This window comes from Diceros bicornis, chromosome 26 (assembly GCF_020826845.1).
Source record: "Diceros bicornis minor isolate mBicDic1 chromosome 26, mDicBic1.mat.cur, whole genome shotgun sequence".
Lineage (NCBI taxonomy): Eukaryota > Metazoa > Chordata > Mammalia > Perissodactyla > Rhinocerotidae > Diceros > Diceros bicornis.
In genome coordinates this window covers 45,567,793-45,595,574 of record NC_080765.1, presented here as the reverse complement: position 1 = coordinate 45,595,574, position 27,782 = coordinate 45,567,793, and the positions used below count along the sequence as shown (strand labels likewise).

The 27,782-nt window shown below is 52.0% G+C and overlaps 1 protein-coding gene across 1 annotated transcript; it reads left to right on the top strand.

The window, feature by feature from the left end:
- FLYWCH1 (FLYWCH-type zinc finger 1) lies at positions 1–26,865 on the top strand. The gene is made up of 10 exons (XM_058570236.1): positions 1–84; positions 1,903–2,019; positions 10,985–11,418; positions 11,682–12,137; positions 13,233–13,688; positions 13,825–14,088; positions 17,336–17,599; positions 18,542–18,814; positions 20,287–20,359; positions 25,491–26,865. Exons 3-10 carry the CDS (start codon positions 11,085–11,087, stop codon positions 25,528–25,530), a joined length of 2,160 nt encoding a protein of 719 aa, XP_058426219.1. The 5' UTR covers positions 1–84; positions 1,903–2,019; positions 10,985–11,084; the 3' UTR covers positions 25,531–26,865.
- The last annotated feature ends 917 nt before the right edge of the window (positions 26,866–27,782 follow it).

The window sequence follows — 27,782 nt, the reverse complement described above, 5'->3', positions numbered from 1 at the left end:
GCAGCGGCCGAGGCCAAAGGACCTGCCGCGGCTGGGTGGCCGGAGAGGGAGGGCCCCACTGTCGTCGCCGCCCGGCCAGTGCCGGTGAGGACGGGCCCCAGCGGGTAGGGGAGGGTCGCAGGTCCCACGGCGTGGCCGCGCCCCCGGCCAGACTCTCCCGGGGGTCCCAAGGGCTGCTGATGTGATGCTGGGGGCGGGGGAGTGGGGTCCCCCGGCTCTGCGTACCGGCGCTCAGGCCGCCTCCTTGTCCTACAGCCACGATTCGCCCTCTTTCTCCTCGCTCTTCCTGCCCCCCAACACACCCGACACCGGGACTGAGCCCTGACACCCGACATCACGAAGCCCCACACTCGCCCGCCTCTCCTGGCCGAGTGCGCCCCACCCAGTACTGTCCCCGCCCTGGCACCATCCCCAGCTCCGTCCCATCTTTGCGGCTCTGGAGGTCCCCGTGACCTTGCACTTTTGGCTGCTGTTACACCCCTCCTTCCACTTCTGATTATGGAGATGGCCGGTTGTGGCTTTCAAACTTTTTTGACTCAACCTACACTGAGAAATGTATGTTACGTGCATACCCTGTGCCTGCAGATGTAGATTCCTGACGGTCAAAATTTACACCCTGCCTCACATGATGCGGCGATCTGCTCTACATCTGTCCTGTTCCGTTCTATTCTGTTCTGTTCTATTCTTTCATTCCACAAGACTATTGCTAACCTATTAAATTGATTTCAGGACCTAATGAGATCCTTGCTTTAACCATCAGTCTTTTGCTCCCTTTACTCCTTGCTGTTGGAGGATGCTGAGCTCCAAAAGTCAGATAATCACGTGTAACCTTTAATTCCAAAGAAAGGGTATATTTGTATTATTTTGACATTTCTTCTTTCAGGGCTAGAATCATTTCTAAGACTAGATTTGAATTTTCTGGTTTGATTAGATCAGGTTTATCTTGTTTCTCTTCCAAATGCTCCTAGTTGGACTCGTGGAAGAGCTAGTGTGTGAGGTTGGGACTAGATTGTGGAGCATTTATAACGGAGATGGACATGATTTTTATTGGAGAGAGAAAAAATTAAAGTTGAGCTTTGGAAGATTAACCTGTCGGCACTGTGTAGGGAGAACTGGAATGGCCAGATGCTGGCTGGGAAGACCGTTAAGGAGGTGGTGGGATTAAGGAGGTGGTGGGAATCGAAGCCCTGGGGTGATGTGGAATGGGAAGGCGATGGAAGATGGCCTGATCAGGTGTAGAGAGAATGAGATCTGAGGACACATTAGGCCTGATGAGGGAGGAGTAAAAATAGCTAAGATTCTGACCTCGGGGAATGGGGTGATTGGGGGCTGGGAATACCATTAGTTGGATCTCCATTTCTGTGCCCTCTGCATCTCTAAATTGCTTTGGAGCAGTGGTTCTCAGGGGACATTCAGCGTTGATGGTTGTCAGGACTTGAGGGTGCTACTGGCATCTAGAAGGCACGACCAGGGATGCTGCTAAACACCTTCATTGCATAGGACCGCCCCCCACAACAAAGGCCTATCTGGTGCACAATGCCAGTGGTGCAGAGATTGAGAAGTCCTGCGTTAGAATAGCAGTTCCTAATCTTTGAGGGATCACTGCCACCTGCGACCTCTCCTGGGAATAAAGCCTGTAGGCGCACTCAGAGACTCTGCATGTAATTGTAGGAGGGTTCTGAGCCAGTCAACTCGCCCCTATAGCTCGTTAGTGGGGGAGGGGGAACAGCGATTGGAATCATCCAGGCACTTTTGTAAACATCAGGACCTTCTCTCCTCCCCAGTCCACTATTCAGCACCCGTCAGGCCTGGACAAAGAACTCCTGTTCTTGTGTGATGATGTACAGTTTAGAGAAGAATTTCACATACAAGATCTCATTTGCCCCTTTTCCTGTTTCACAGGTGAGATCAGCCCAGAGAAGTGATGGGACTGGCCCCAGGTCTCCCACCCAGCCGGATGGCGCAGAGGCCCCGGGTGTTGGCGGATGGTGATGGTGGCTGTCCCTCTCGAGTCTGAAGGTAATTCTGTGGCTCCACCGTCAGCTGCCCAGCCAGGCCCTGCCTCTCAGGACCTTACTGGTTAGGGGCTGGATCCAGGGGTGTCCAAGAGGCACCTAACAGTTGTGAATCCTGTGTGTCCCGTGGGTGTTGGGTTTACGCTGAGCCATTTGTGACTACCAGAGGGACAGCAGTGTCAGAGCAGGCCATCTGAGTACTGCACTCAGATTGCTCTGTGCCTTGATTTGGGGTGAGGGGAGAGAGGCTGAGAGAGTGATGAGCCATGAACTGTGGGTCTCCTGAAGTTTCCATTTACAGCAGCCTGACTTAAAAATACTCCATTCATGCAACAAATCTTTACTGAGTAAAAATTAAATATAAAATACATTAAGGACCAATTATTCACCTCAAAACAATGACCATCTGAAATAAAAAATACATTTAAATCCACCTAGAATCAATATACATATGTATAACAAAAGTTCCATAAAATAATACTCACTTTTATTACGTGCAGTGCAGACTGGTATTTTCTATGTATTTTAAAAATTGGTGTCTGGAACCCAAAGATTATTGGACAATGACCAGGGCAATTTGAAAAACAGTGCCTTAGACCAAAAGGGAATAAAACTCTTTCATACAGATATAAAATGAACACGTGTGAAAGATTTTACTTAACTCATTATTAATCAAGGAACCAGTAAGATCTTACAACCAGTTTGCAAGAGAATACAAAGAAGATTCTAGAAGACTGTAGATCAGGAATATTGAAATGAATGTACAAATGGTGGCAAAACTGGCTTCTTCCAAGTGGGAAGTTACTTACATATACATCTATTTACATGGAGAGAGAGAGAATTTATCCTCTATAGACTAGGATTATTTTGCATTGTTCTCAGTTATCCACAAGATACAGAGTTGTAAAAATTGCTCAAAGGCAGTGAAGGCTGGAATTGCACAGCCTGGAGGGTGTTCTAGACAATGCAGAGCTTTCCACTGAAGCACAGATTTTCCCTACTGTCTTAGGATCTCAGTGAAAGACATTTTTGGCATGAAATAAGGCTGGTCTCGTGAGATTTGGCCTCATTATTTGCACAAGTGCAACAAGTGGGTTAATTCACCATCTGGGGCTTCTTGAGTTTGCTTTGCTGGAAGTCCCCATAGGGAATCTCAGACGGGAGTTTTACAAGTCTGGTATTTGCTACCCTGAGGTACAGAAGCCGTGCCCAAGAAGCCCTCTCCCCCGGATTTCACCTGCACTGCTTATAAATTTGGGCAGGTGCCTCTCTTCTTGAGGTCCCCAAAATACCCCAAGGTGTCTGAAACTTGTTAAATTCTTAAAGGATCATTTCAAAAACGATGAAATCATGACTCTCCCACTGATTTAAAACGAACAGATGTTAGTGATTTTATTTAACGCACTGATGAGGGAACCTGGACCAGGTGATGGATTAAATGAGGCGGTGTGTGTCAACACTTCATGGGGTGCCTGGCACAAAGAAAACCTTAACCCTTCCTAGGGCGGCCACTTAGCTGTGGGCCACCTATTCCTCAAGGGTATCCGTTCCAGTGTTTCTCAAAGTGGAGCCCATGATCCACCAGTCCCAGAGCCTCACAGAATACTTTTAAAAATCCAGATTCTTGAGTCCCTCTCCAGACCCTCCATCAGAATTTTGGGTGTGAAATCCAGGCATCTGCATGTTATCAAGTGCTCGGGTAATTCTTATGGAGACTAGAAGTACACGTACAAATAACTGAAATAAAAGTTTCATGAAAACTATACTTTACCTCATTGGATGGATGTGCCCTTTCTAGTCTATTCCATCTTTTTTAAACACTGGTCTTAAGCAGGGTTTCTCAGCCTTTGCACTGTTGGCATTTTAGACCAGAACCTTCTTTGGGGCGGGGTGGGGTAGGGTGGGGAGCCTGCCCTGGGCACTGTGGGATGCTGAGCAGCATCCATGGCCCCTTCCCACTAGATGCTAGTTGCATGCCCCGCACCCCCCCCCCAGTTGTGACAACCAAAAATGTCTCCAGATATTGCCAAATATCACCTAGGGGGGTAAATCACCCCCATTGAGAACCACCAGTCTTAACCCACTATCTTGATACCTATGGTCAGAATCCTCAATTTGAAAAGAACCGTTTTAACTTGTTTTAAGAATTCAGGCCCTGAAGGCAGACACAGGAGGTTTCAATGCTGACTCTGTCCTTTATTGACCTGGCTTTGGTCACAGGAACCTAAAGTTAAGCCTTATGTTCCTCCTCTGCAATGTGAAAGAACAGTAGAGTCTAACTGATCCTCGGTGGTTTGGAAAATAATGCACACAAAGTCCTTAGCGTCGTGCCAGCCCCACGGTTGGCACTGGGTAAATATTAAGTGTTGTAATCACAGTCCTTCAGATTCTTGGAGGATGTGTTGGTCAGAATCCAACAGGGAAAACAGAAACTACTGTAAGATTTCAACTGGGGATTTCAGTGCCCTCCCTGGGGGTGGAAAAGCCGAGACGCCAAACAGGAATTGGTGAGCAGCTCAGAGATTAGCAGTGGTTAGAAGCTGCCACCCCAGCCAGGCCGAGGGTCCAAGGCAGCAGGAGGCCCCAGAAAAGCTGGAGCAGACGGCAGTGGCGGGGGCAGGTAGCTGCGGGCACCCTCCTCACTCCACCCTCCAGTGCCCCCCGTGCCTCCCATCGGCCAGGTCAGCGGGAAGTCCTGTGATCAGCCAGGAGACAGCTGGTTTGCAGGGAGGCCTCAGGGCAACTGACTGCTGCCTCTGCAGGCGCCTGCCCCTCTGTGCACCAGTGTCATCTGTGACCGGTGTTTCTCACTTTAAGCCTCAGCTGCTCAGGGCAGAGGGAGGTGCAGTGGCCCTGGACCATCCAGGCCTGGGTTTGAGGCCTGGTTCTCACTAGCTGTGTGGTCCTGGGCCACTCACTTCAGGCCCTGAGCCTCAGTTTCCCCAGAGGCAGAGCAGGGGTGATGGTGCCACTTAGAAGGGAGATTGTTAGGTGCCAGTACTGGAGGTGTGGGCTGGTGTCATAAGATTTTTGTTCCTGGCTCAGACCAACGACATGGTTCTGGGCAGGAGGGTATCTCTCTCTCTCTCTCCCTTCCACCTAGGAGGTCTCTGGGTCACTTATTTTCTCTGTCAACTTCCACTGTGTCTATAATTTTGAAATTTGGGTTTTCAAAAACCTTTTGAGTTAATTTTAGACTTTTAAAAAATTACGAAAAGAGTACAAAGAATTCCCATACCCATCACCCAGTCTCCCTGCATGTCAACAATCAGTGATCAAAACTGGGAAATGAGCATCGGTACAGCTCTATTAACCGAAACTACTGCCGTATTCAGACGTCACCACCTTTTCCCCTAGCGTACTTCCTCTGTTCCAGGATCCAGTCATCATGTCTCCTTAGTCTCTTCCAGTTGTGACAGGTCCTCAGCCTTTCCCTGTCTAATGACCTTGACACTTTTGAAGGGTCCTGGTCAGTTGTTTTGTAGACTATCCCCCCATGTGGCTCGTCAGATTGGAATGGGGGGCGCATTGGGGCAGGAATATCACAGAGATGATGCCATGTCCTCCGTGCATCTTATTGAGGGGGTCACAGTGTTGATGTGTCTTATTACGGGTGGAGTTGACCTCGGCCACTTAAGGGGCATCTGTGAGATTTCCCCACTGTCAGGTTACTGTCTTTCCCCTTGTAGCTAATACATGTCTTGGGGGAGATACTTCAAGGCTAAGCAAGTCCCGCAACAGGGATTTTAATGTACTTGATTTCTATTCACTTCTCTGTTCTGTTGTTTATATTGCTCTTTATTTTCTTGTGTGACATCGTGTCACATAGAAATGGAATCCCTGCTTTTTCTGAGAGTTATGGAGTTGAAGAAAAATTCCCAAGGAGGAGACACAGCTTATCTTTAAAGCGTTTAACATTTTCCCACTGTAAAAAGAGTTAATGCACATGTAAACAATTTTGAGAAAACAAAAGAAGTTTAAGGAAAAAATAAATCACTATTCGTACTACTTGTAACATTTTGCGATATTTCTTCCTAGTTATTTAAGGTTTTTTAAAGTCACCAATAAATAAAATAAAATTAGTCAATAAACATCAAATATGATCAGAGTGGAGAAGAGAGCGAAGAAAAGAAAAGTGGATTGAGGGCTACAGGTCCAAGTAACACTTTGGTTTTTTTTTGAAAACATTACTGTTTAGCTTAGAAAAGATAGTCTTTGCTGAATTTGTTAACTAGATTTTGCTTTCTGACTAATAAGTTTGAAAATACAAACATTTTTGGAAGGCTTCTTGAATTATTTTTGCGACATGGAAGAACTCCCAAATTCTCGTTTTGGAAACATCGCATCGAGCATTTAATTTTACCAGGGATGCGTACGCGCGTTTTAAGGCACTCCCTCGCCATCTTGTGGCCTTCTGGAGTATTGCTGCTGAGGATTTAGATGGTGTTTTCATAACTGTTAGGGGCCTATGAGACATAATGCCTGGTCCTGTACAGAGGCTCCATCTGATCTGCAGGCTGGGGCTTCCCACTCTAAAGGGGAATGAAATAGCAGACAGCATGCTGAACACAGTGTGTGTGCAACAGAAAATAAAAAGTATGTCAAAGGCACTAACACAAGAATGGAAATAGCTGTGCGTTCGAGTGGCAGGGTTATGGGTGATTTATTAATATCATGTTCTTAACATTTTAAAAATGTTTTCTATAAAGTTTTTACAATACAATATTAGCAACTTACAAAATATCTCGATATCTAATCCATGCCACCCCTTTCCTCTGATGAGGAAACCAAGCCCAGGAGTGAGAAGCTTGTTACAGTGTGTTTTTCATCCAAGTGACCCTGGGGACCCGAGGCATACCTATAAGGATTTTCTAAAACAGCCAGATTGAGATATGATTCACTTACATACAATTCCCCCATCTAAAGCATATAATTCAATGTTTTTAGTGTATTCACAGAGTTGTGCAACTATCAGCACGATCAATTTTACAACATTTTCATTACCCCCAGAAGAAGCCACACACTCCTTAGCATCACTCCCTAATCTCCCCCCCAACCACAGACCCATGCAACCACTCACCTGCTTTCTGTATCTGTGGATTTGCCTGTTCTGGACATTTCAGAGAAATGAAATCACATGACATGCTGTCTTCTGTGTCCAGCTCCTTTCAGGGAGCATGTTTCAAGGTTCATCCACATTGTAGCGTCTATCAGAACTTCATTCCTGTTTATCACTGAATGAATTCCATTGTATGGATAGGGCACATACAGGCCAGGCAGGTATTTCGGAGGGAGGACATGGTTTATAGACCGACTGAGCCAGAGCTGATCCTGCATGGTGGCCAAAGAGGAAAGTGGTGTCTACAGAGTCGGGGGGCAGCTGCCCAACGGCCCGGGTGAGAAAGAAGGGTGTGGGCCCTTCTTGCGAAGTCAAACTGCTGAGGGAAGGAGGAGTTTCTGTTAGGTTTTGTTTTAGGATACCGGAGACGGATGAACCTTGATGGTCCAAATGCAAAGCACCAGCCAAGGCAGAGAGTTTTGGCGACCAGAGAGAGCAGGATACGAATGGTGGAGAAAGGACCGCGAAGGGAAGGGGGATGTACAAGAAGACTGGGTGCAGATACTTCATTTTCCAAATCAGGCTGAAATATGTCTGCCCCCTGTATCCAGACAGTGAACAGTGATGGCAGCTTAGGATACCCGTCCTCGATGGATTAAATGTGAAACAGAGAAAACTTGCACAACTCTGAATCATAGAGGGATAGCTTCAGTTAATCAAAAATCTGCGTTGTACGCAGATCCTTGTTCACTGATGACGTTAGGTGAATGGGGCATTACCTCGGACAGTTTGTTACAGATGTTTTTTCGAGTGTGGGGTAAAATATACAACAAAAATTTACGACTTCAATCATTTTTAAGTGTACAGGTCAGTGGCATTAAGTACATTGCCATTGTTGTGCAACCATTACCTCCATCCATCTTTTCATCATCCAGAACTGAAACTCTGTCCCCAGTAAAGGACAACTCCTCATTCCCCCTCCTTCGGCCTTAGCAACCACCATCTGACTTCTGTCTCTGTGAATTCGACTACTCCAGCTGCACCATGTAAGTGGAATCACACAGCAGTGTCCTTTTGTCACTCGCTTATTTCGTGACAGACTTCTTAAATAGTAATTCTCATTTGCTCTCCTTTATATTTAATATATTTGTTCCTCTCACTGGATCACCAGCCCTTTAAACATGATGGTCTGAGGGATGTAATGCCTGTGTAGCATGGCCCCCGGAGTTCCAAAGCACCCTGGTGTTGGATATTTCACAACCATTAGTATTCTTCCATCCATCAAAAAGCCAAAACTCACCAGGTTAGTCACTTGCCAAGAATAGCAGTTACTGCTGTGTAACAAATGACCCCTGATCTTACTGGCTTAAAGTAACATTAGTTTATTATTGATCAGGGTTCTGTGGAGTAGCTGGGCTATCCCTCTGCTGGTTTCCTTGGGCTCCGTCATGTGGTACACACAGCTGGAGGGTCTGCTGGGCTGGACAGTGCAGGTGGTCTTCCTATGGCCTCTCCTACAGCCTCCTTCCCTGGCAGTCTCAGGGCCACGTCCCATGAGGGCGAGGACTTCCAAACCCCCACAGCGTGCTTCTGCCACACTCAACAAGTCACACAGTGAGTGACCAATCTGGGCTGGAGCCCAGTCCAGATTCGAGACCACATTACAAAGGGCCTGCATACTGTTTGGGAGGATTTGTGGTCATTAAACAATCTACACTTCAAGGCCCTTTAATGGTTGAGAATGGCAACCATCAATCGAATCCAAATTCTAGTTCCTTGGGGGCACCCATGCATTTCCACCAACGGTGGTCAGCCATAGTTCAAGGTCCTTTCTTGTGCTGGAATTTTTTCCATATCCTTTGAGGTACATGGATCTTGGAAAGCTTTTAAACATAAATTTTATCTGCGAGGATTGCACTGTCTCCTGACTCGGGGTACTCATGACTCGGGGTACAGTTCCACGGGAATGTGGGGGGTTCTTTGCCATGCCAACTCCCACTGGTCACGGTTGGTCATGCCAACCCTCGCTGGTCCAGAGGAGGCCGGGCTTCGGCATCCGATCGTCTGAGACATCCGATCGTGTGTCGGGTCCCTGCAGCCCCCATTCCTGGCCTGCTGCGCGGACAGTGACCGCAGGGCTTTGGGTGGCCTGCGTTGTCTGAAAGGCCTTTTGTGGAAGGGAGGGCCAGCTTCTCTGCGCCGTTTCGCCCTGTCGGGTAGAGGCCGCAGGGAAGGCAGGAGCGCCGGCAGCTCCCGGGCGCCAGGAGGATGCGGGTCGGAGTCGACCCGCCGCATTCATGCCTCCGCTGACCTCTGAGCGTGCGGACCAGAGGGGCGGGCTACCGGCGGAGGGACGTGCGCCGGAGCCAATCAGCGGCGGGGCGGGGCGGCCGTGGGCGGGGCCTCTGCCGGGACCCTTCCTTGCTCCTCTGCCCAGAGGACCGGTCCCCTGTTCCCCCGCTGTGGGCGGGCCCGGGGAGGAGCGCAAGGGGAGGAGCAGAGGTTGGCTTGTCCCGGCCCGGGGCTAGGGGTAGGACAGGCGCGGGAGGACAGGCGGGGATTCCCAGGAAGGTGTCCCTTCACCGGGTGGGTTTCCTGGAGTCCCGCCTTCAGGACAAGGCTTCCCCGGGGCCCTGGGCGGGCGGACGGTGCCGGGGCGCGGGGACACGGTCGAGACGCTGCGCCTCCTGAGTCTTCGGCCTTGGCTGCGGCTCCGCGGGCTCCCTGAGGCCCCGCGCTTGGCTGACCAGGTCTCCGGGAGCCGGTGTGGGCCCCAGACCAGGATGGGGCACCCGGAGGGATTGGAACGGCAGAATTTGGGGTGGGGGTGACAGCTCACAAGTGGGGAATCTGAAGTGTGAGGGGAGGCTGCAGTCTTGTTTCTGGGCTCTTACTGAGAGGTGGGAGGGACCTGCCACCCTCCCCACTGCCCTAAGAGGACGAAAGGGCCACCCCACACTGATGTCCCAGGGCCGGGTCTTCAGGCCAGCCGGGCCTGGTAGGTGGCCCTATAATCCATCCTGTCTGCTCCCCCAGGCGGGAGGCCAGGGAGCCCTCAGTAACCACGGATTCTCGGGACACCTCCACAGCCCTGTCCCCACCCAGGGGCAGCACCAGCACCGGCTCTGCACAAGGTCGCTGCCCCGGGGACCCTGGACACTCCCGAGTGCTGAGATGGGCCGGGTCTAGTGAGTCCAGAGAGGCCTCCTCCTAGGGCCTGGCTTCCCCGCTGGGGTCTGCAGAGTGCCAGCGGGGCCTGGCCCATGCTCCCTGGGACCTGGTGTCAGGGTGAAGGGCACTGGGCATCCTGGGCTGGTCAGTGGCCTGAGCTCAATCCCCACAGTGCTTGTCTCTGACCGTGGCGCTCAGTGACACCAGATACTGTTGTCCTGGACCAAGTGCCGTGTGGGGCCAGCTCTGGATCTGCCCTGATGGGCCCCCAGCTCCGTGCTCCATGGCCGTGTGGGCTGCCCCGCTGTGCCTCAGTGTCCTCGCCAGTACACTGGGTCAATAAGAATGATGAACTCTCATACCATGGGGCTGAAGGTGAAATGGAAAATCCCGTGCAAACGCTTCACCCCGCGCTCAGCACCTCCGGGCCACGATTCGGAGTCACTCAGTTAGCAGCACCTCGGTCCCCTCCGCGCCCCTGAGAGCCCGGTGGTTTTCACACTTTACATTCAGGAAGAAGAGGTTTGGATGGGGGGGGGGTCCCCTCAGCGGCCCAGAGAGGACGTGGCCGAGCAGAGGCCCCGGCCCAGGGTTCTCTAGCACCCTCAAGGTCCTTCCCCAGCCTCTCAGCCCCAGGACACCAAGCAGCCCCATGTGCTCTGACCTCCCGCCCAGATCCGTTCTCCTGAGTCCCAGGCCCAAGGGCGCCTCCCCGATGGGATTCTGCCTCCACCCTTAGGACAGAGCCCCTGGACTCCCAGGATCCCTGCCAGGAGGAGGAGGAGACAGCCATCTGCTGGGGCCTGAGCGTGGCTGGGGGACAGGCCGTTGGTCCCAGAATGCCCCTGCCCGAGCCTGGTGAGCAGGAGGCTGAGAGCGTGAAGGCCGGCCAGGAGCCGTCCCCTGAGCCTCCTGAGCCGGGCACAGATGTCGTCCCCGCAGCCCCCACGAAGCCCAAGGAGTTCTCCAAACTGGTCCTGCTGACGGCCTCCTCAGAGAACAAGGATGGGGGGAACTCCCAGCCCAAAGGAGTGCCTTGCGCCATGTCCCTGGAGATGTCTGGCCCTGACACCCTGGTCAGGACCCCCCAGATCCTGCCGTCAGAGGAGCAGGGGGCGGCAGTCCAGCCAAGCCCCCCAACCTCTGAGCAGAAATGCAGCAAGCCAGACACAGGTGAGTTCCAGGCCTGCTGCCCCGGGCCCCGCACCTTTGTTGTCCTACCTGCTCAGACTTGGGCCCCCTGCACCCCACTTCTTAGTGGGGTGACCTTGGCTGTCCTGTCCCTGTTCTGAGCCAAGCCTCCTTGTCTCCTGTCCCTGGTTAGTGTGACGATCGCAGGATGTCAACCCTGTGTGCCCCCCATTGCTCCCCTCCCTGCCCTTGGCTTCAAGCCTTGCTCTGCGTCAGCTAACCCAGCCTCCCCTTGCCCTCGGCAGCCCCCAAGCCCCTGGAGTTCCTGAGGACCCCATTTGGGGGCCGCCTCCTGGTGCTCGAGTCCTTCCTGTACAAGCAGGAGAAGGCTGTGGGTGACAAGGTCTACTGGAAGTGCCGCGAGCACGCCGAGCTGGGCTGCAGGGGCCGGGCCATCACTCGCGGGCCTCGGGCCACGGTGATGCGGGACCACTGCCACCCGCCCGACGAGGAGGGCCTGGAGGCCCGGCGCCAGAGACGGAAGCTGCCCAGCCCAACCCTGCCCGAAGGCCTGGGGGGTCCCGAGGGCCCCGGAGGCCGAGTGGAGGAGCCGCTGGAGGGGGTGGGCGCGTGGCTGTGCCGCGAGGACCCGGAGCCCGACCCTGGGCTGGTGCTGAGCAAGCCGGCCCCGGAGGAGGAGGGGATGCGAGCCCTGCGGCTGCTGAGCTTGCCCCCCAAGAAACGCCCGGCGCTGGGGACTGGTGAGTGCCCCTACCCTGGCTCCGCTCAGGCAGGCGGGAAGCCACGGGCCCTTTCCTGTGCCCAGACAGAAACATGGGGCCCCACGTGGCTTTTTAATGCGCTCAAAGTCAAAATGACTTTTAAAAATATAAACATGTCCTAGTAATCATTAAGCCGGTGGGCTAGAACTAGTGCTCCTGAAGCAGGGGGGGTCCCAGGTCCTTCTGGAATTTTCTGATGCAGCAGGGTCTGGTGTGGGGCCTAGAAACCTGAGTTTTCACAGGCCCCATGTGATTCTGGTAACCCATGAAGGTTCTGGTGACCTTGGGGAAGGTCGCCCTAGAGGGAGTCTTGAGCTTTGGGCCCAGGTTCAAGTTCCAGCCCCACCTCACTTAGCTGGGTGGCCTCAGAACATTGGCTGGGCTTCTGGAGTTTCAGGAGCTTTGTCCTAAGATGGGTGAGAGCCCAGAAGTTCGGGAGAAGAGGCGTTTGATGCGTGGGAAGTGGTGGGCACTGGGCCAGCCTGTGGCGGCACTGAGCCACTGGGAGTCTTAGAGGAGGTTTTCATTGCCTGTAACTGGGAGCAGGGGTTGGTCCCAGAGGCTGGGTGCCTCCTGACCTGGAAAGGATTCAGCGATTTAAGGCAGCTGCTGCGCTGAGTACCTGGGGCAGGGCGAGCCTGAGGGAGACTTATTTTTCACTGTGAATCATTTTGTACCATTTGCATTTCATGGCACGTGCATGTGTTATTCATAAAATAGATAAAGTTTGCAAACAAATCCTAAGCAAAAGCATGGCCAGGAGTGACTGGGCACATAGGCTTTGGAGTCAGAGCCCGCTTGGCCCTTCCCGGCATGTGACCTGGGACGTAGTATTTAACCACCGAGAGCCGTGGCCTCCTTACCGACCACCAGGAGGGGAACGGAAACTCATCCTTGGGTCGCTGGGTGGGGGGTCAGTGGGAATGCACCGGGGCCAGCAGACGCCTGGCTCAGGGGAAGCCATGGTAAATGTCACCAGAAAGGAGAGCAGTTTATGGCCCCACTCCTCGGGCTCCCCACCCCCGCCAGCCGGCTCCCAGGGCCAGCTGTGACCGCCCTGGATCCCTCCTCCAGGAGAGCCCCAGGCCCTGGAGTTCCTGAGGACATGCTACGGGGGCAGCTTCCTGGTGCACGAGTCTTTCCTCTACAAGCGGGAGAAGGCTGTGGGGGACAAGGTGTACTGGACGTGCCGGGACCATGCGCTGCACGGCTGCCGCAGCCGCGCCATCACCCAGGGCCAGCGGGTGACTGTGATGCGTGGCCACTGCCACACGCCCGACGTGGAGGGCCTAAAGGCCCGGCGGCAGCAGGAGAAGGCCACGGAGACGCTGCAGGCCAGGCCCGGTGGCCCCGGGGGCCAAGCAGACACACCGTTCCAAGGTGTGGACAGCCTGTTCTACCGCAGGGGGACTGGCACCCTGACACTCACCAGGCCATGGCCCAGAAAGCGCGTCAAGGTCAAAGATCAGGGCCTGCCGGCCCAGCCCAAAGCCCTGCAGGGAGCCCCTGAGGACCAGGATGAGGACCCGGGTGAGTCCTCCATACCCGCTGGCCCAGAGCTGGGCCCCTTCAAGGCTGCCTTCCGAGTCCCAGGAGGTGGGAGGGGGGCCCTGAGGCCCAGAGTTCCTGCCTCCCTCCCCCCGACCCCTCTCTGATTTCTCCCCAGGCGGCCCTGAGTTCCTGAGGACCCCTCTGGGGGGCAGCTTCCTGGTGCACGAGTCCTTCCTCTACCGGCGGGAGAAGGCGGCCGGGGAGAAGGTGTACTGGACGTGCCGGGACCAGGCCCGCATGGGCTGCCGCAGCCGCGCCATCACCCAGGGCCAGCGGGTGACCGTGATGCGTGGCCACTGCCACCCGCCCGACCTGGGGGGCCTGGAGGCTCTGAGGCAGCGGGAGAAACACCCGGGCTCGGCCCAGCGGGGGAGCCCAGGTAGGACGACAGCAGAGCGGGCCTCAGGGACGGGCAGGGGACACAGCCAGCCAGCCTTGCCCTTTGACTTCCCATGTCCCCAGGAGATGTCCTCCCTTTCCTTCCTGGAATGCTCTGGAAGGAGTGAGCCCTATCCTCTGGCTCTTCCCTTTCCTCCCTCCCCCTCCTCACCCACCACATCCTGCTCTCTCAGGTGGGGGTCCTCACCCTCCTGCTCAGACCCGCCTGCGCTGCCCCCACATCTCTGCACTTGCTAGACCCGGGCTCCCTCTCCTCCTCCTCCTCCTTTTCTTGTCTTGAGAATTTATAGGATGGATAGAATATAGAATTTATAGGATGGATAGCGGAAGCTGCCTGCACAAGGCCAGTCTCGCGTCCAGACAGTGAGCGGGTGATTCAGTTCCCAGGACATCCGACGGACCGGGAGCTCAAGGGCTGAGGGTGTATTTTCATGTAATCGATTTCTTTGCCCCTCCAGCTGCTCTCTCCTGAGGGATCCATGACGAGGGTCACAGCCCCGCCCTCGTCATCTCTGTCCCCTGGGTTGGCCCCACAGTGCTGGTCTTCTGCTCTCGAGGTCGCCATAACGTAAGCTCGCCTGTCCTCAGCTTGCTGAGAAGGGCAGTTCCAGCCCCGTGTGTCTATGTCCTGGCTCTCCCTCTGTCCGCCGACACCTGCCTCTCCTTCTGCATCTGGTCCTGCAGTGCTGAGTCCTCTGAGTCTCCCACACCCGGAGCTCTGCTTTCACTTCCTTCTGGCTCTTTCTTTATTCCATTTCCATGGGACTCCTGTGGACAGGGAGGTGATGCCACGAGGCACACGGCAGCCCCCACTGGCTCCTCACCCCAGCTCCCACCCAGAGAACCCCTCTGAGCTTCTTCCGTTGTTTCTCGGGGTGTCTGCTGCCCCATTTCTTAAAACGGGCTTCCACCGCTATCCGGTGCTTTTTTAATTTCCTCGTGGCCTGTGGACTTCCAAGGAGAGCCAGTAGGCCTCGCTGTTCCCCGCGGCCCCTCCTGGCAGGTGCCACAGGTTTTGTCGTCATGTTATTGCATAAATCTGCTCCCGGCTGAGCCAGGACTGCACCTTGGCCCCTTTTCCCCCCTCACATGGCTGTTTTCTCTGCAGTCCGGTGGTTCCTTTGTTGGCCTCGTGTTCTGTGTGCCATCACGTCACCCCATCAGTGGGAGCTCTGTGTTCTGCTCCGGGTCCCCTGGCCCCACCACCCCATCTCCCGAGAGTCCCCTGGGCTGGACACCACCTCTGGGCCCTTCTTTCTCTTGCTTGGAAGGACTTCTGAAGTCCTTCCTCTAGTCACCTCCCAAGCAAGAGTCCCCGGAGGTCATACTGCAGAGACTGTGGAGGTCACACTGTGGGGACACTGGAGGTCACACTGTTGAGACCGTGCGTGCCTGAAGATGGCTGTCACCTCCCCATATGTCATCTAGTCCCTGTCCTTGGGAGGCCACAGCATTCTGAGGACTGATCCTAGGCATGTGATGGGTCTTTGCTTGAAGCTTTAGGGTCATGTCTCCATCCCTGGGGTCTCTGGCTGTGCTGGGGGTACTAGGGTCTTTTCAGGCCGGAAACTCGGTCCTTCGCTCCGAGCAATTTTCTCCTGTTCCTGGATAACTCCGCTCCCCGTTTTCTTTCTGTTGCTCATGTTGGTCAGATGTCCATCTTCCATTTCCTCGAATTTGCCCCCCAAGTCCTTCTATTTAGTTTCTAAGTTTTGCTCTGGCATTTGAGCGTCTCCTTTGCATTCCGTCGTCCCAGGAGCGCGGCAGCCCTGTCTCTCCGGCCTCTGGCACAGCCTTCTTTAAGTCTTTGCTTTGATCTCCGCCTTTCAGAGCCAAGCTTGTCTCATACTTCTGGTGATTTTGGCCATCTGCTCGTGTTTAAGGCAAGACTAACACGCTCTGCACGTGGGCGCTGGCAGGGGGTGGCGGCGGGGGTGGTGCTTAATTTCAGGAGGCTGTGGCAGCCAGGGGTCTCCACCTTGAGACCCTGGACCTCGCCTGTGTGGGTCTACAGCTGGCCGGTGTGCACAGGACAGCCTCCCACAGGGCCGCTAAGCCGGCTGCCAGCATTCGTTCCAGGACTAGGGCAGGGAAACGGGGGAGGTGTCAGTTCCGGATGCAGACTTCCACTTCCTCCTTCCCCTGGCGCAAGCACTCTTGCCTCATTGCTCTTCACGCAGTCACTCTCCCCCGGCCCCCCGTTTAGGCCTGCCCTGGACCCTACCTTCGGAGGGACCTCGCTGCCCTGGGCTTGGCCTGTGACCTCCACTGTGCTTGGTGGCTGCTCCTCTGGGCTGGCAGTTTGCCAAGTGTGACCACATGTCCCCCGAATCCTTGCCTCCAACACTCTGTCAGCTCCTCTGCTTTGCTGCCCTCCCTCTCCTCTCCAGATCTCTGGCCTGTGCCCCGTGCCGACATCATTCCTCGGCGGACATTTTCATCGGTCACATAGCTCCATTCCATGGCCAGACGCCCCTCACCGGCCCCCCTTATCCAGGGCATCCTCACCCCCGTGGCTTCCGCTACTCCCCAGTCTGTCTCTAGCTCCTCTGTGTGGTCCTCATGCCTGGACCATGGGAAGGGAGTCCTCTGGGCAGAAGCGCGCGGCCACCTCCCGGTGTCCTCCCTCTCGACACGTCCAAGACAGTGGCCATGCACTCCTTGCCTCCTCCTGCCACCCTCCAGTCAAATCCCCACCAGCCTGGCTCTGGGGAGTTGACCCTTGATCTTTCTATAGTGCCATCTCCTGCTGTGCACACAACGCCCATTTTGCTCCTGATTGCTGGTTCCCCAAATGGGCTGTCCACTTATTCCTCCAACTCAGCAGGGACCACACGGCCTTGTGGGCCCCCCCGTTGCAGGCACATAGGATAAGTGAGTGGACGTAGCAAAGACGCCACCTTCTATAGGCCCTGTGAGGTGGCGGCAGACCCCTGCCTGCAGGGGCCTCCCCCTCACCAGTCTCCCACCTCCCTTCACTCCCAGGCTCAGGAAAGGAGCCCCCGGAGCTGAGGCTAGGCTGGGTTTGGGGGTGGGGGTCTGTGTTCTGGGCTCTGGGTCCGTCTCGCTGTGAGGTGGTGGGTACAGCATGGGGGCCCTTGGGTCTCACTCCAGAAGCCATGCTGCTCTTGGTGCTGAGACCAGGAGCACCACCACCCCTTGCCGCTCTGCTCTAAGGCCTGGGTTCCAGGCTCTCCCTCCTCTGCTTCTCTCTGATTTCTCTCCAGGAGACCCTGAGTTCCTGAGGACCCCTCTGGGGGGCAGCTTCCTGGTGCACGAGTCCTTCCTCTACCGGCGGGAGAAGGCAGCCGGGGAGAAGGTGTACTGGACGTGCCGAGACCAGGCCCGCATGGGCTGCCGCAGCCGCGCCATCACCCAGGGCCAGCGGGTCATGGTGATGCGCAGGCACTGCCACCCGCCCGACCTGGGGGGCCTGGAGGCCCTGAGGCAGCGGGAGCAGCTCCCCAGCCAGGCCCAGAGGGAGGACTCAGGTGCGGGTGAGGGGGGTCGGGCAGGCAGCCCCGGGGGCCAGCCCCAGAACACAGGCTAAGGGCTGCCTGCTGGGACATTCTGTGGTGGCCCATGTCCAGCCAGGGTCCAGCCATGCAGTTGGTCTGCCTGCCTGTGATGTGAGCTCCCTGCGGGCAGTGTACTGGGTGTGCCGGGCCCACCCTCCTGGTGCTGGTTCTAATCTGGGATCAGGTGTCAGTGGGAGAAACCCACTCTGACTGCTAGAGATAAGGGGGGTGGGGGCCCAGGGGCATTATCGGCAGCTACAGGAAGGGCTCGGCACCCACTTATGGGGCGGTGCACCTGGACCTTGAGGTCCCTCTCTGGGTCTCTCTCGTGCTGTTTTTGTCTGTCTCCTCTCTCACTCCGCCCTTACAAGCCCATTCCCCCCTCTTCTCTCTGGCCATTCCAACCCCAACAGTGCATGACCTTTCAGTTCAGGTTCTTAAAAGTCTCTCTCGAGAGTGGATTAGTTGCCAGCTGGCCGAGGGGAAGGTGGACGGGGAGCCAGGAGGCCCCTGCTGCATAGTCCAGACCAGCCATGGGCCTCCCAGAATGTTCCAGCCCTGCCCCTCTCCTGGGGCCCTGCCAGCAAATGTAGAGTCAGCGGGGTCAGGAGAGGCCTGAAGGGAAGCTCGAGGTTTGGGCGGCTGTGGGGCCAGCCTCCCTGGGCAGCACCAGAGCCCTGAGAAGAGACCGCCAGTCTGCACTCCAGGGTGTCAGGGCTCTGGACCTTGGGCTGGTGGCCTGAGCTTCAGTCCCCAGGGCCCCACATCAGAGACGGGGTGGAGGGCAGTGACCAGAGTGTGTCCTGTGGGGGGGATCGCAGTTTGGGGCAGGCTGGTGGGACAAAGGAAACTGCCTCTGTCCTTGGCACCCAGGCTCTGTCCCCTGCACCCCACTCACGTGTCCTGTTCCCTTAGGGACCCTCCAGCCTCTGGAGTTCCTGAGGACTTCCCTCGGGGGCAGGTTCCTGGTGCATGAGTCCTTCCTCTATCGGAAGGAGAAGGCGGCTGGGGAGAAGGTATACTGGATGTGCCGGGACCAGGCCCGCCTGGGCTGCCGCAGCCGGGCCATCACCCAGGGCCAGCGGGTGACCGTGATGCGCAGCCACTGCCACCCGCCCGACCTGCTGGGTCTGGAGGCCCTGAGGCAGCGGGAGCGGCTCCCCAGTGCGGCCCAGCAGGAAGACCCAGGTACAGACAGGGGTGGGGAAGAGGTGGGGACAGAAGAGCTGTGGGTGTCTGGGCCTCTGTCAGCCCCAGGTCCAGACACCTCACGGGACAGGCACTGTCTGAGGAGCTCTGTGCCCTGGTCTTTCTGCCTTGCCAGACTACTCTCCTCTCTACTGGCTCCTTCTCCTGAAGCTGAAAACACATCTACATCTGTCCCACCCTTAAAAACAGCTCCCCTTCTAACTACCCTTTTCTCTCCTTTCTTTTATTCTAACTTTTTATGGATTGTAGTCTCTTTTGAAAATCTGTTGAAAAACTATAGACTACCCCAGAAAAATGTACTAATGTTTATGTGTGTGTGTGTGTGTACATGCCCATGCACACACACATGTAAAGTTTTGCAAATAATTAACTTTATTGAATTGAAAATGAGTTCCCTTTACATAAACAGAATATAAAACCAGTCTTTAGAAAGCATCATATGTCTCGGGGGGCCGGCCCGGTGGCGCAAGTGGTTAGGTGCGCGCGCTGTGCTGTGGCGGCCCAGGGTTCGCCGGTTTGGATCCCGGGCGCGCACTGACACACTGCTTGGCAAGCCATGCTGTGGCGGCGTCCCATATAAAGTGGAGGAAGATGGGCACGGATGTTAGCCCAGGGCCAGTCTTCCTCAGCAAAAAAAGAGGAGGATTGGCAGATGTTAGCACAGGGCTGATCTCCTCACACTCACAAACAAAGAAAGCATTACGTGTCTCATATTAATTCATATAAATATTAAGGGCCATGTCTTATAAAATACAGGAATGAATCCAAGTTGTATAAAGCAACCAAAAGAAACTTCATTTCTGCTTAAAACAGAAAAGGAGATTCCCATGGGAAAGCCACTGTTTGGCTTAAACAAGAAGTAGAAGTTGTGAGTGCCTCTGGTGAAGAACAGATCATCTCTGATATCTAGTTCGTTCCCAGTCTTTTTGATGACAAGGTGAAGACTAACTCTTAGGATCTCAAATAGCTTATTTTACCAGACACAGGTAGTTTTGGGCATTAGCAAACCAGAATTCCCAATGACTCTGCAAATCAGAGTCATTCAACCTGGTTTCCTTTCTCCTTGAGGTCGTCATTACAGGGTGTGGGCCTTTGGCTCTAGCAGCTTCAACAAGAAAAGAATTATTGGGGGCTGGCCTGGGGGCCTGGGCCTATTGGGGGCATAGCAGTTGGGTTCGTGTGCTCTGCTTCAGTGGCCCGAGGTTTGCAGGTTCAGTTCCCTGGCGTGCACTGACACACCACTTGTCAAGCCATGCTGTGGTGGCATCCCATATAAAGTAGAGGAAGATGGGCATGGATGTTAGCCCAGGGCCAATCTTCCTCAGCAAAAGGAGGAGAATTGGCAACAGATGTTAGGTCAGGGCTGATCTTCCTCAAAAAAAAAAAAGAAAAGAAGAAGAAGAAGAAAAGAAAAGAATTATTAATCTGTGTTTTCAATTTTTTTTCCTCAGAGAAAATAAAACTTCTGCCTGAAGTTCAACTGTGCCTCAAGACTTGTTCTCCTGAAAGCCAGCAGATTTATGGGTAATTGTATTAGTTAGCTAATGCTGCATCACAAATAACCCCAAAACTTAGTGGCTTAAAACAACAAATACTTAGTCTCTCTCACAGTTTCTGTGGGTCAGGATTTCAGGAGTGCTTGGGCTGGGTGGTACTGGCTCAGGGTCTCTCATGAGGTTGAAGGAAAGATGTCAGCCAGGGCTGCAGTCATCTGAAGACTTGAGTGGGGCTGGAGGAGCCACTTCCAAAATGGCCCATTCACTCACATGGCTGTGGGCTGGAGGCCTCAGTTCCCCACCATATGGACCTCTCCTTAGGGCTTCTTGAGTACCCTCAACATGACACCATCTTCCCCCAGAGCAAGTGATCCAGGAGAGAGCAGAGCAAGAAGGAGGCCACCAACAATGGCAGAATTCGTATTCTTCTCAAGCACACTTGGGACATTCTCCAGAATAGACCCTATCTAGGCCATAAAACAAGATTCCGTAAATTTAAAAGGATTAAAATCATACAAAGTATGTTATCTGACCACAGTGGAATGAAACTAGAAATTAATAACAGAAAGAAGTTTGGAAGGGCCGGCCTGGTGGTGCAAGGGGTTAAGTGTGGGTGCTCCACTGTGGCGGCCCAGGGTTCGCCGGTTCAGATCCCAGGCACGCACCGATGCACCACTTGTCAAGCCATGCTGTGGCAGCGTCCCATATAAAGTGGAGGAAGATGGGCATTGATGTTAGCCCAGGGCCAGTCTTCCTCAGCAAAAAGAGGAGGATTGTCAGATGTTAGCTCAGGGCTGATCTTCCTCACAAAAAAAAAAAAGAAGTTTGGGAAACACACAAATATGTTTAAATTAAACAACACACCCCTAAATAACCAAGGACTCAAAGAAGAAATCACAAGGGAAATTAGAAAACACTTTGACGTGAACAGAATGGAGCTACAGCATACCAAAACTTATGGGATGCAGCAAAAGCAGTGCTTAGAGGGAAATGTATAGCTGTAAATACTTACATTAAGAAGAAGAAAAATCTCAAATCAATAACTTAAACTTATATGTTAAGACACTGGAAAAAGAACAAAGTAAACCTAAATCAAGCGGAAGGAAAGAAATGACAAAGATAAGAATAGAAATTAATGAAATAGAGAAGAGAGACATAAGAGAGAAAATTAACAAAACCAAAAGTTCGTTCTTTGAAAGGATCAATAAATTAACAAACTTTTAGCTAAACTGACCCGAAAAAGTTTTTTAAAGATAGAGAAGACTCAGATTATTAAAATCAAGAATGAAAGATGGAACATTACTACCTACCTCACAGCAGGGAAAAAAGGATTATAAAGGAATACTATGAAACAAGAGCATGACAACAAATTAGATAACTTAGATGAAATGAAAAAAATTCTAGAAAGACATAGGCTACCAAAACTGATTCAAGAAGAAATAGAAAATCTGAATAGATCTACAACAAGTAAAGAGATTGAATTAGTAATTTAAAAACTTCCAACAAAGAAAAGCCCAGGCTCAGATGACTTCTTTGGTGAGTTCTACCAAATGTTTAAAGAAGAATTAACACAAATTCTTCACAAACTCTTCCCAAAAATAGAAGAAGAGGAACACTTCCCAACTCATTCTATAAGGCCACTATTACCCTGATACCAAAACCAAGCAAGGACATTACAGAAAAACTACAGACCAAAATCTCTTAGGAATAAAGATGCAAAAGTCCTCAACAAAATACCAGCAAACTGAATCCAGCGACATAAAAAAGGATCATACACCATGACCAAATGGGATTTATCCTAGGAATGCAAGATTGGTTTAACATCTGTAAATCAGTTAACATAATACAGCATTTGTGCAGAACAGACTTAGCATAGCAGGCTTGTGACTGCTGTCCTTAGAACAGCCTGCTTGCAAGGTTGACCCTTAGCTGGCATCTAGGACTCAGTGTAGTTCCCTACACTGACACAATACTGTTCCAGAATGATAGCAGTTGCTCACTCTTATCTGTTTGTACAAAGAATGTGATTTTTGCTGAACACTGCTTTTCTTCTGAGATTCTGGAACTTCAGTGACTGCAGCCAGGCACTCAGACACCATATGCCTACATGATCGACCCCCAGTAAAAACCCTGAATTCCTAGGCTCAGGGGAGTTTCCCTGGTAGACAATACCTCACACATGTCATCACAGCTCCTTGCTGGAGAATTAAGCACATTCCGTGTGACTCTGGTGGGAGAGGACTTTGGAGAGTTGTGCCTGGTCTCCTCTGGGCTTCACCCCCTGTACTTTTTCCTTTTGCTGATTTTGCTTTGTATCTTCTCACTGTAATAAATCTTAGCCAGGAGTATGACCAGATGGTGAATCCTATGAGTCCTTCTAGCAAAATCACCAAACTTGGGGGTGGTCTTGAAGACGCCAGCACACCATGTCAATAGAATAAAGGACAAAAAACATATGATCACTGAATAGACATGAAAAAGCATTTGACAAAATCTAACACCGTTTCATGATAGAAACACTCAACAAACTAGGAATAAAAAGGAGCTTTCTCAACCTGGTAAACAACACCCATGAAAACCCCACAACTAACGTCACACTCAATGGTGACAGACTGAGCGCTTTCTGCCATAGATCAGGAAGAAGACAAGAATGCTCACTCCCACCACTTCCACTCAACACCGCACTGGAGGTTCTAGCCAGGGTATTAGACAAGAAGAAGAAAGAAGAGACATCTGGTTTGGAATGGAAGAAGAAAAACTCTATTTGTAGATGACATAATCTTATATATAGAAAATCCTAAGGAATCTACTAAAAAGCTATTAGAACTAATAAACAAGTTCAGCCAGGTTGCAGGGTACAAGATCAATATGCAAAAATTAATTGTATTTCTATACACTTTCAATGAGCATTCCAACAGAGAAATTAAGAAAACAGTTCTATAGTTCAATATGCAATAGCATCAAAAAGAATAAAATATTTAGGAATAAATTTAATAAAAGTGTAAAACATACTGGAAAACTACAAAACATAGTTGAAAAAATTAAAGAAGAGATAAATAAATGGAAAGACATCCCATATTCATGGATTGGAAGACCTAAAATTCATATGGAAACTCAAGGGACCTTGCCAAAACAATCTTCAAAAAGAACGAAGTTGGAGGACTCACTGATTTCAAATTTCAAAGTTTATTTCAACAATTTCAAAACTTACCACAAACTTACAATAATCAAGACAGTGTGGTACTGGCATAGGATAGACATACAGATCAACAATTGAGAGTCCAGAAACAAACCTTCACATATATGGTCAATTGATTTCAACAAGGGTTTCAAGACAATTTAACGGGGAAAAAATAGTCTTTTCAACAAATGGTTCTGGGACAACTGGATGTCCACATACAAAAGGGTGAAATTGGACCCCTTCCTCACACCATGTACCAAAATTAACTCTAAGTGGATTGTAGACCTAAATATAAGAGTTAAAGTTATAAAACTCTTTTTTTAAAAAAAAGATAGGATTAAATCTCTGTTACCTTGAATTAGGCAGAAATTTTTAGATATGACACCAAAAGCACAAGCAACCAACAAATAGATAAATTGGACTTCATCAAAGTTAAAAACTTTTGTACTTCAAATAACACCATCAAGAAAGTGAAAAGAATCTCAATCCACAGAATGAGAGAAAATATTTGCAAATCATATATCTGATAAAGGATACAAAGAATTCTTATAACTCAACAGTAAGAAGACAAATAATCCAATTAACAAATGGGCAAAGAATCTGAAAAACATTTTTTCAAAATTTAATTTATTTTATGAAGTCCAAGATATACAAATGGCTAATAAGCATAACCAAAGATGCTCAACATCATTCACCTTGGAAAATGCAAATCAATGCTACAATGAGATACACTTCACACCCACTTGGGTGGCCTATAATAAAAAAGGCAGACAATAACAAGTGTTGGCGAGGATGTGGAGAACTGAAACCCTCATACCCTCTTGGTGGAAATGTAAAGTGGTGCAGGCACTTTAGAAAACAAGTCTGGCAGTTCCTCAAAATGTTAAACATAGAGTGTATGTTTACCCAGTAATTCCGCTCCTAGGTATATACCCAAGAGAATTGAAAACGTGTGTCCGTACAAGAATGTATGCTAATGTTATAATTAACATTACTCATTATAGCCAAAAAGTGAAAACAACTCAAAATGTCCATTAGTGGGTGAATGGATAAATAAAAGGTGGTCTATCCATACAGTGAAATATTATTCAGCCATAAAAATGAATGAAGTATTGATTCATGCTACAACGTGGATGAACCTTGAAAACATTATGCTAAGTGAAAGAAACCAGTCACAAAAGAGCACCTAGTCTATGATTCCATTTCTGAGAAATGTCCAGAATGGGCAAATCTATGGCAACAGAAAGTAGATGAGTAGATTTCTAAGGCTAGAAATGGGGGTGAGAGCTGAAGGGTATGGAGTTTCTTTCTGGGCTGATGAAAATGTTCTAAAAGTGATCGTGGTGATGGATGCACAACTCGGTGAACACACTAAAGACCATCGAATTCTACACTTTACATGGGTGAACCGTATGGTATGTGAATTATAGCTTAATAAAGCTATTTAAGAAAAGGAAGGAAGCCACAGGGACTTTTATGACCATTGTCACACCCTGTCACTCCTGCTTTACTCTGTTCATTGGAAGCCAGTCACCACATCTAGCCCACACCCAAGGGGAGGGGAACTAGGCTCCTCCACTTGAAGTGAGGAATATCAAAGAACTTGTGAACACGTTCTAAACCCATCACAGCAATACAGGAGAACTTTGCATTTTCTTGACAAAGAATCTTGAAAAGTCCAGGCTGTGAGTACCAGCAACTTCTGGGACAGGAAATGGAACTCAACTTCTCAGGGATGTTGGGTGTTTCCTCCCAGGACATGCTAGTGTAGAAAGCTGGGAATTCCCAAAATATATGTTATGGAGTGATCTCACATTTTAAAGGAATTGATATGATGTGTGTAGATGTGTGTGTATAAAAATGATCCAGTTGGTGGTTATCTCTAGGAAAAAGGATCACAGGAATCCTTAACTTTCTGTATTATCTATTTCCACCACATTTGGATTCTGATAATGAATATGTGTTTCTTTGTAATCAGGAAGGTCAAAGATGTAAAACTTGACAGCAAGTCCCAGTGAGGCCAATCTCCTCCCCGATTCGAGCAGAGGAACCTCACGTGTTGCCAGCATCAAGGATGCTCCGCGTCCACATGGGACCCCGGCATTTCCCACCCGGTGAGAGTTTGCTTGACTAAAACTCTTTCACTCTTCCAAAGCATCAATGGCCTTCACTTTCCTCAAGAGGTGTTCCAGGAGGAATACTTTGATGGTGTCTTTGTGCGGGCAAAGAAGAGTGCCAGGAGCTGGCGGCTTGCAGGTGTGCGTGACGTGGGGAACGCTCCGGCCTCCGAAGATCTGAAGAAGCATCTTTTGTCAGACACCTCTTCCCTGCTCTGCCGCTCCAAGCCGCAAACACCCATGGGTTTTCAGAGCACGCGACTTTGCCAAGGACTTTCCCCTGGTGTGGCTCTGCTTCGTCCAGGGCACATTTGGGGGAGTTCCTGCTTCTTCAAGCTGAGTTGAGCTGCCCTGCGGAGCGCCAGCCACCCCAGGTTTTTTCTGGGCAGGTGCCATGTGGGCCTTCATGCTCTTGGCCCTCTGCTGCCAGGCTACAGCCGTCCCCCACCGTAACAGAGCAGGCCAAACCAGAAGTCTCACTACACCCTTTCTCGGACTTTCTTTCCTTTGCTGTTTCCAACTTAAATTAAACCCAGCGTCCCCATGGCAGGCGTCGTTCTTGGCAGTGGGAGCCAGCCCGGATGTCCGCAGGAAGGCCAGACACTTACCTGGCTGAGGCCAGCGGTGTCCCGGGTCGCCCACGTTTGTCTGATGCAGGAGGAGAGGCAGACCCGGGTGGCAGCAGAGGCACATGCCCTCTCCCGTCCAGTAGTGTGGCAGAGAGCTGGCCTAGCAGGTCCAAGAAGAAGCAGGCCGACGTCCCCCGGGAACTCCAGAGGCTGCTGCTTGCTAACAAGGCTGTGTCCTCGACAGTGATGTCCCTTGCCCCATCCTATAATCGCAGGGGGAGCACACAGCAGCAGGCTGCCTCTCTCCTGGCAAGCTGGCCACAGAGCCTGCCGTCCAGCTATGGGACAGTGACAGCTCAAGTGCCCCCCCATCCCTCTGCTTATTCATTTCCCCAGTAAACCCTATTTTATACCTCACCGTGTAGAGCTGCTGTGTGTGTCCACATCGCCTTTGCAACCACTGTCCACCACCAGGAAGCCATACACTCCACGTGTCTCAGTGCCATGGGGTTGGAAGCGACAGAATTTGGTTGGGGAAACCCCTGGGAGACCCCCACACCTGGGGTAGTCAGGCCACCTGGCCCCGATGTGAGCTGGACCAAGAGCTGGTGGGGGGCCTCGAGAGGGGTTGCTGAGGCCTCTGCTCCAAGCCCACAGGGGGCAGTGTGGCCCTGATGTCACTGAAAGAGGCCTGGATTCTCTCTGCCGCCTCTGGTCCTGAGTCCTCCCTGACTGTTTTCACAAGCTGAGGCAAGCCTAAAATAGAAATGGTGCCCAAGCAACGGGCAGCTTAGACCCTGAGACCCGGGCTACCTTCGCAGGCAGGTAACCGGCCCATCGAGTGACCCAACTGCAAGCTCCACGGGGCCCTCACCTCCCATTGTTGCCAGCGGTTAAGACGGCCCAGAAACGTGACAGCCACGTTGCAGGCGGGAGGCAGGCATCTGCCAAAGTGCCCATCATGCTGATGGCCCTCGGCGGTGGACACTCGACACAGGGGCTACGTTTGGGGCAGTGCTCTGGGCCATGAAGCACACTGCCCCAGGACAGTGACCTGCCCACGGCCAAGGCCAAAGACCGGCCCTGTGGGAGCAGATGCGACACCCCAATCCCAGAGCCATCTTCATGCCACAAATGTGCACACCCACGGGAGGCAGCCACACCTAGGGGAACGCACCTAGACTCACAAGGCTGGTCAAGTTTGTGCCACCACCAGTTGGGTCTCGGCTCTGTCTCACCTTGGAAGGGGGACCTCACACAGGCCCGAGGTGCCTGGCAAGAAGTGCTGAGCCACCTGCAAAGCCTGCACAGTCTGCTGGGTCTGCAGCCCCTCAATGGGGCCTCTGCAGGGCCAGCGACTTCCCTGGTCCCGAGTCCCATGCTGTTGCCTTGGCTGGGCTCCAGGCATCCAGACATTGGGGTACAGTGCCAGGAGACTCGGAGGAAGGACATGGGCTTCTCTCCCCTCCCGGACATTCATGATGAGGGCTGGTGCACTCTCCTCCTCTCCACGCCTGCTTTGACCTCGGAAGACAGAGGAATGGTCCATGTGGCTCAGACTGAGGACTCTCAGATGGACGTGAG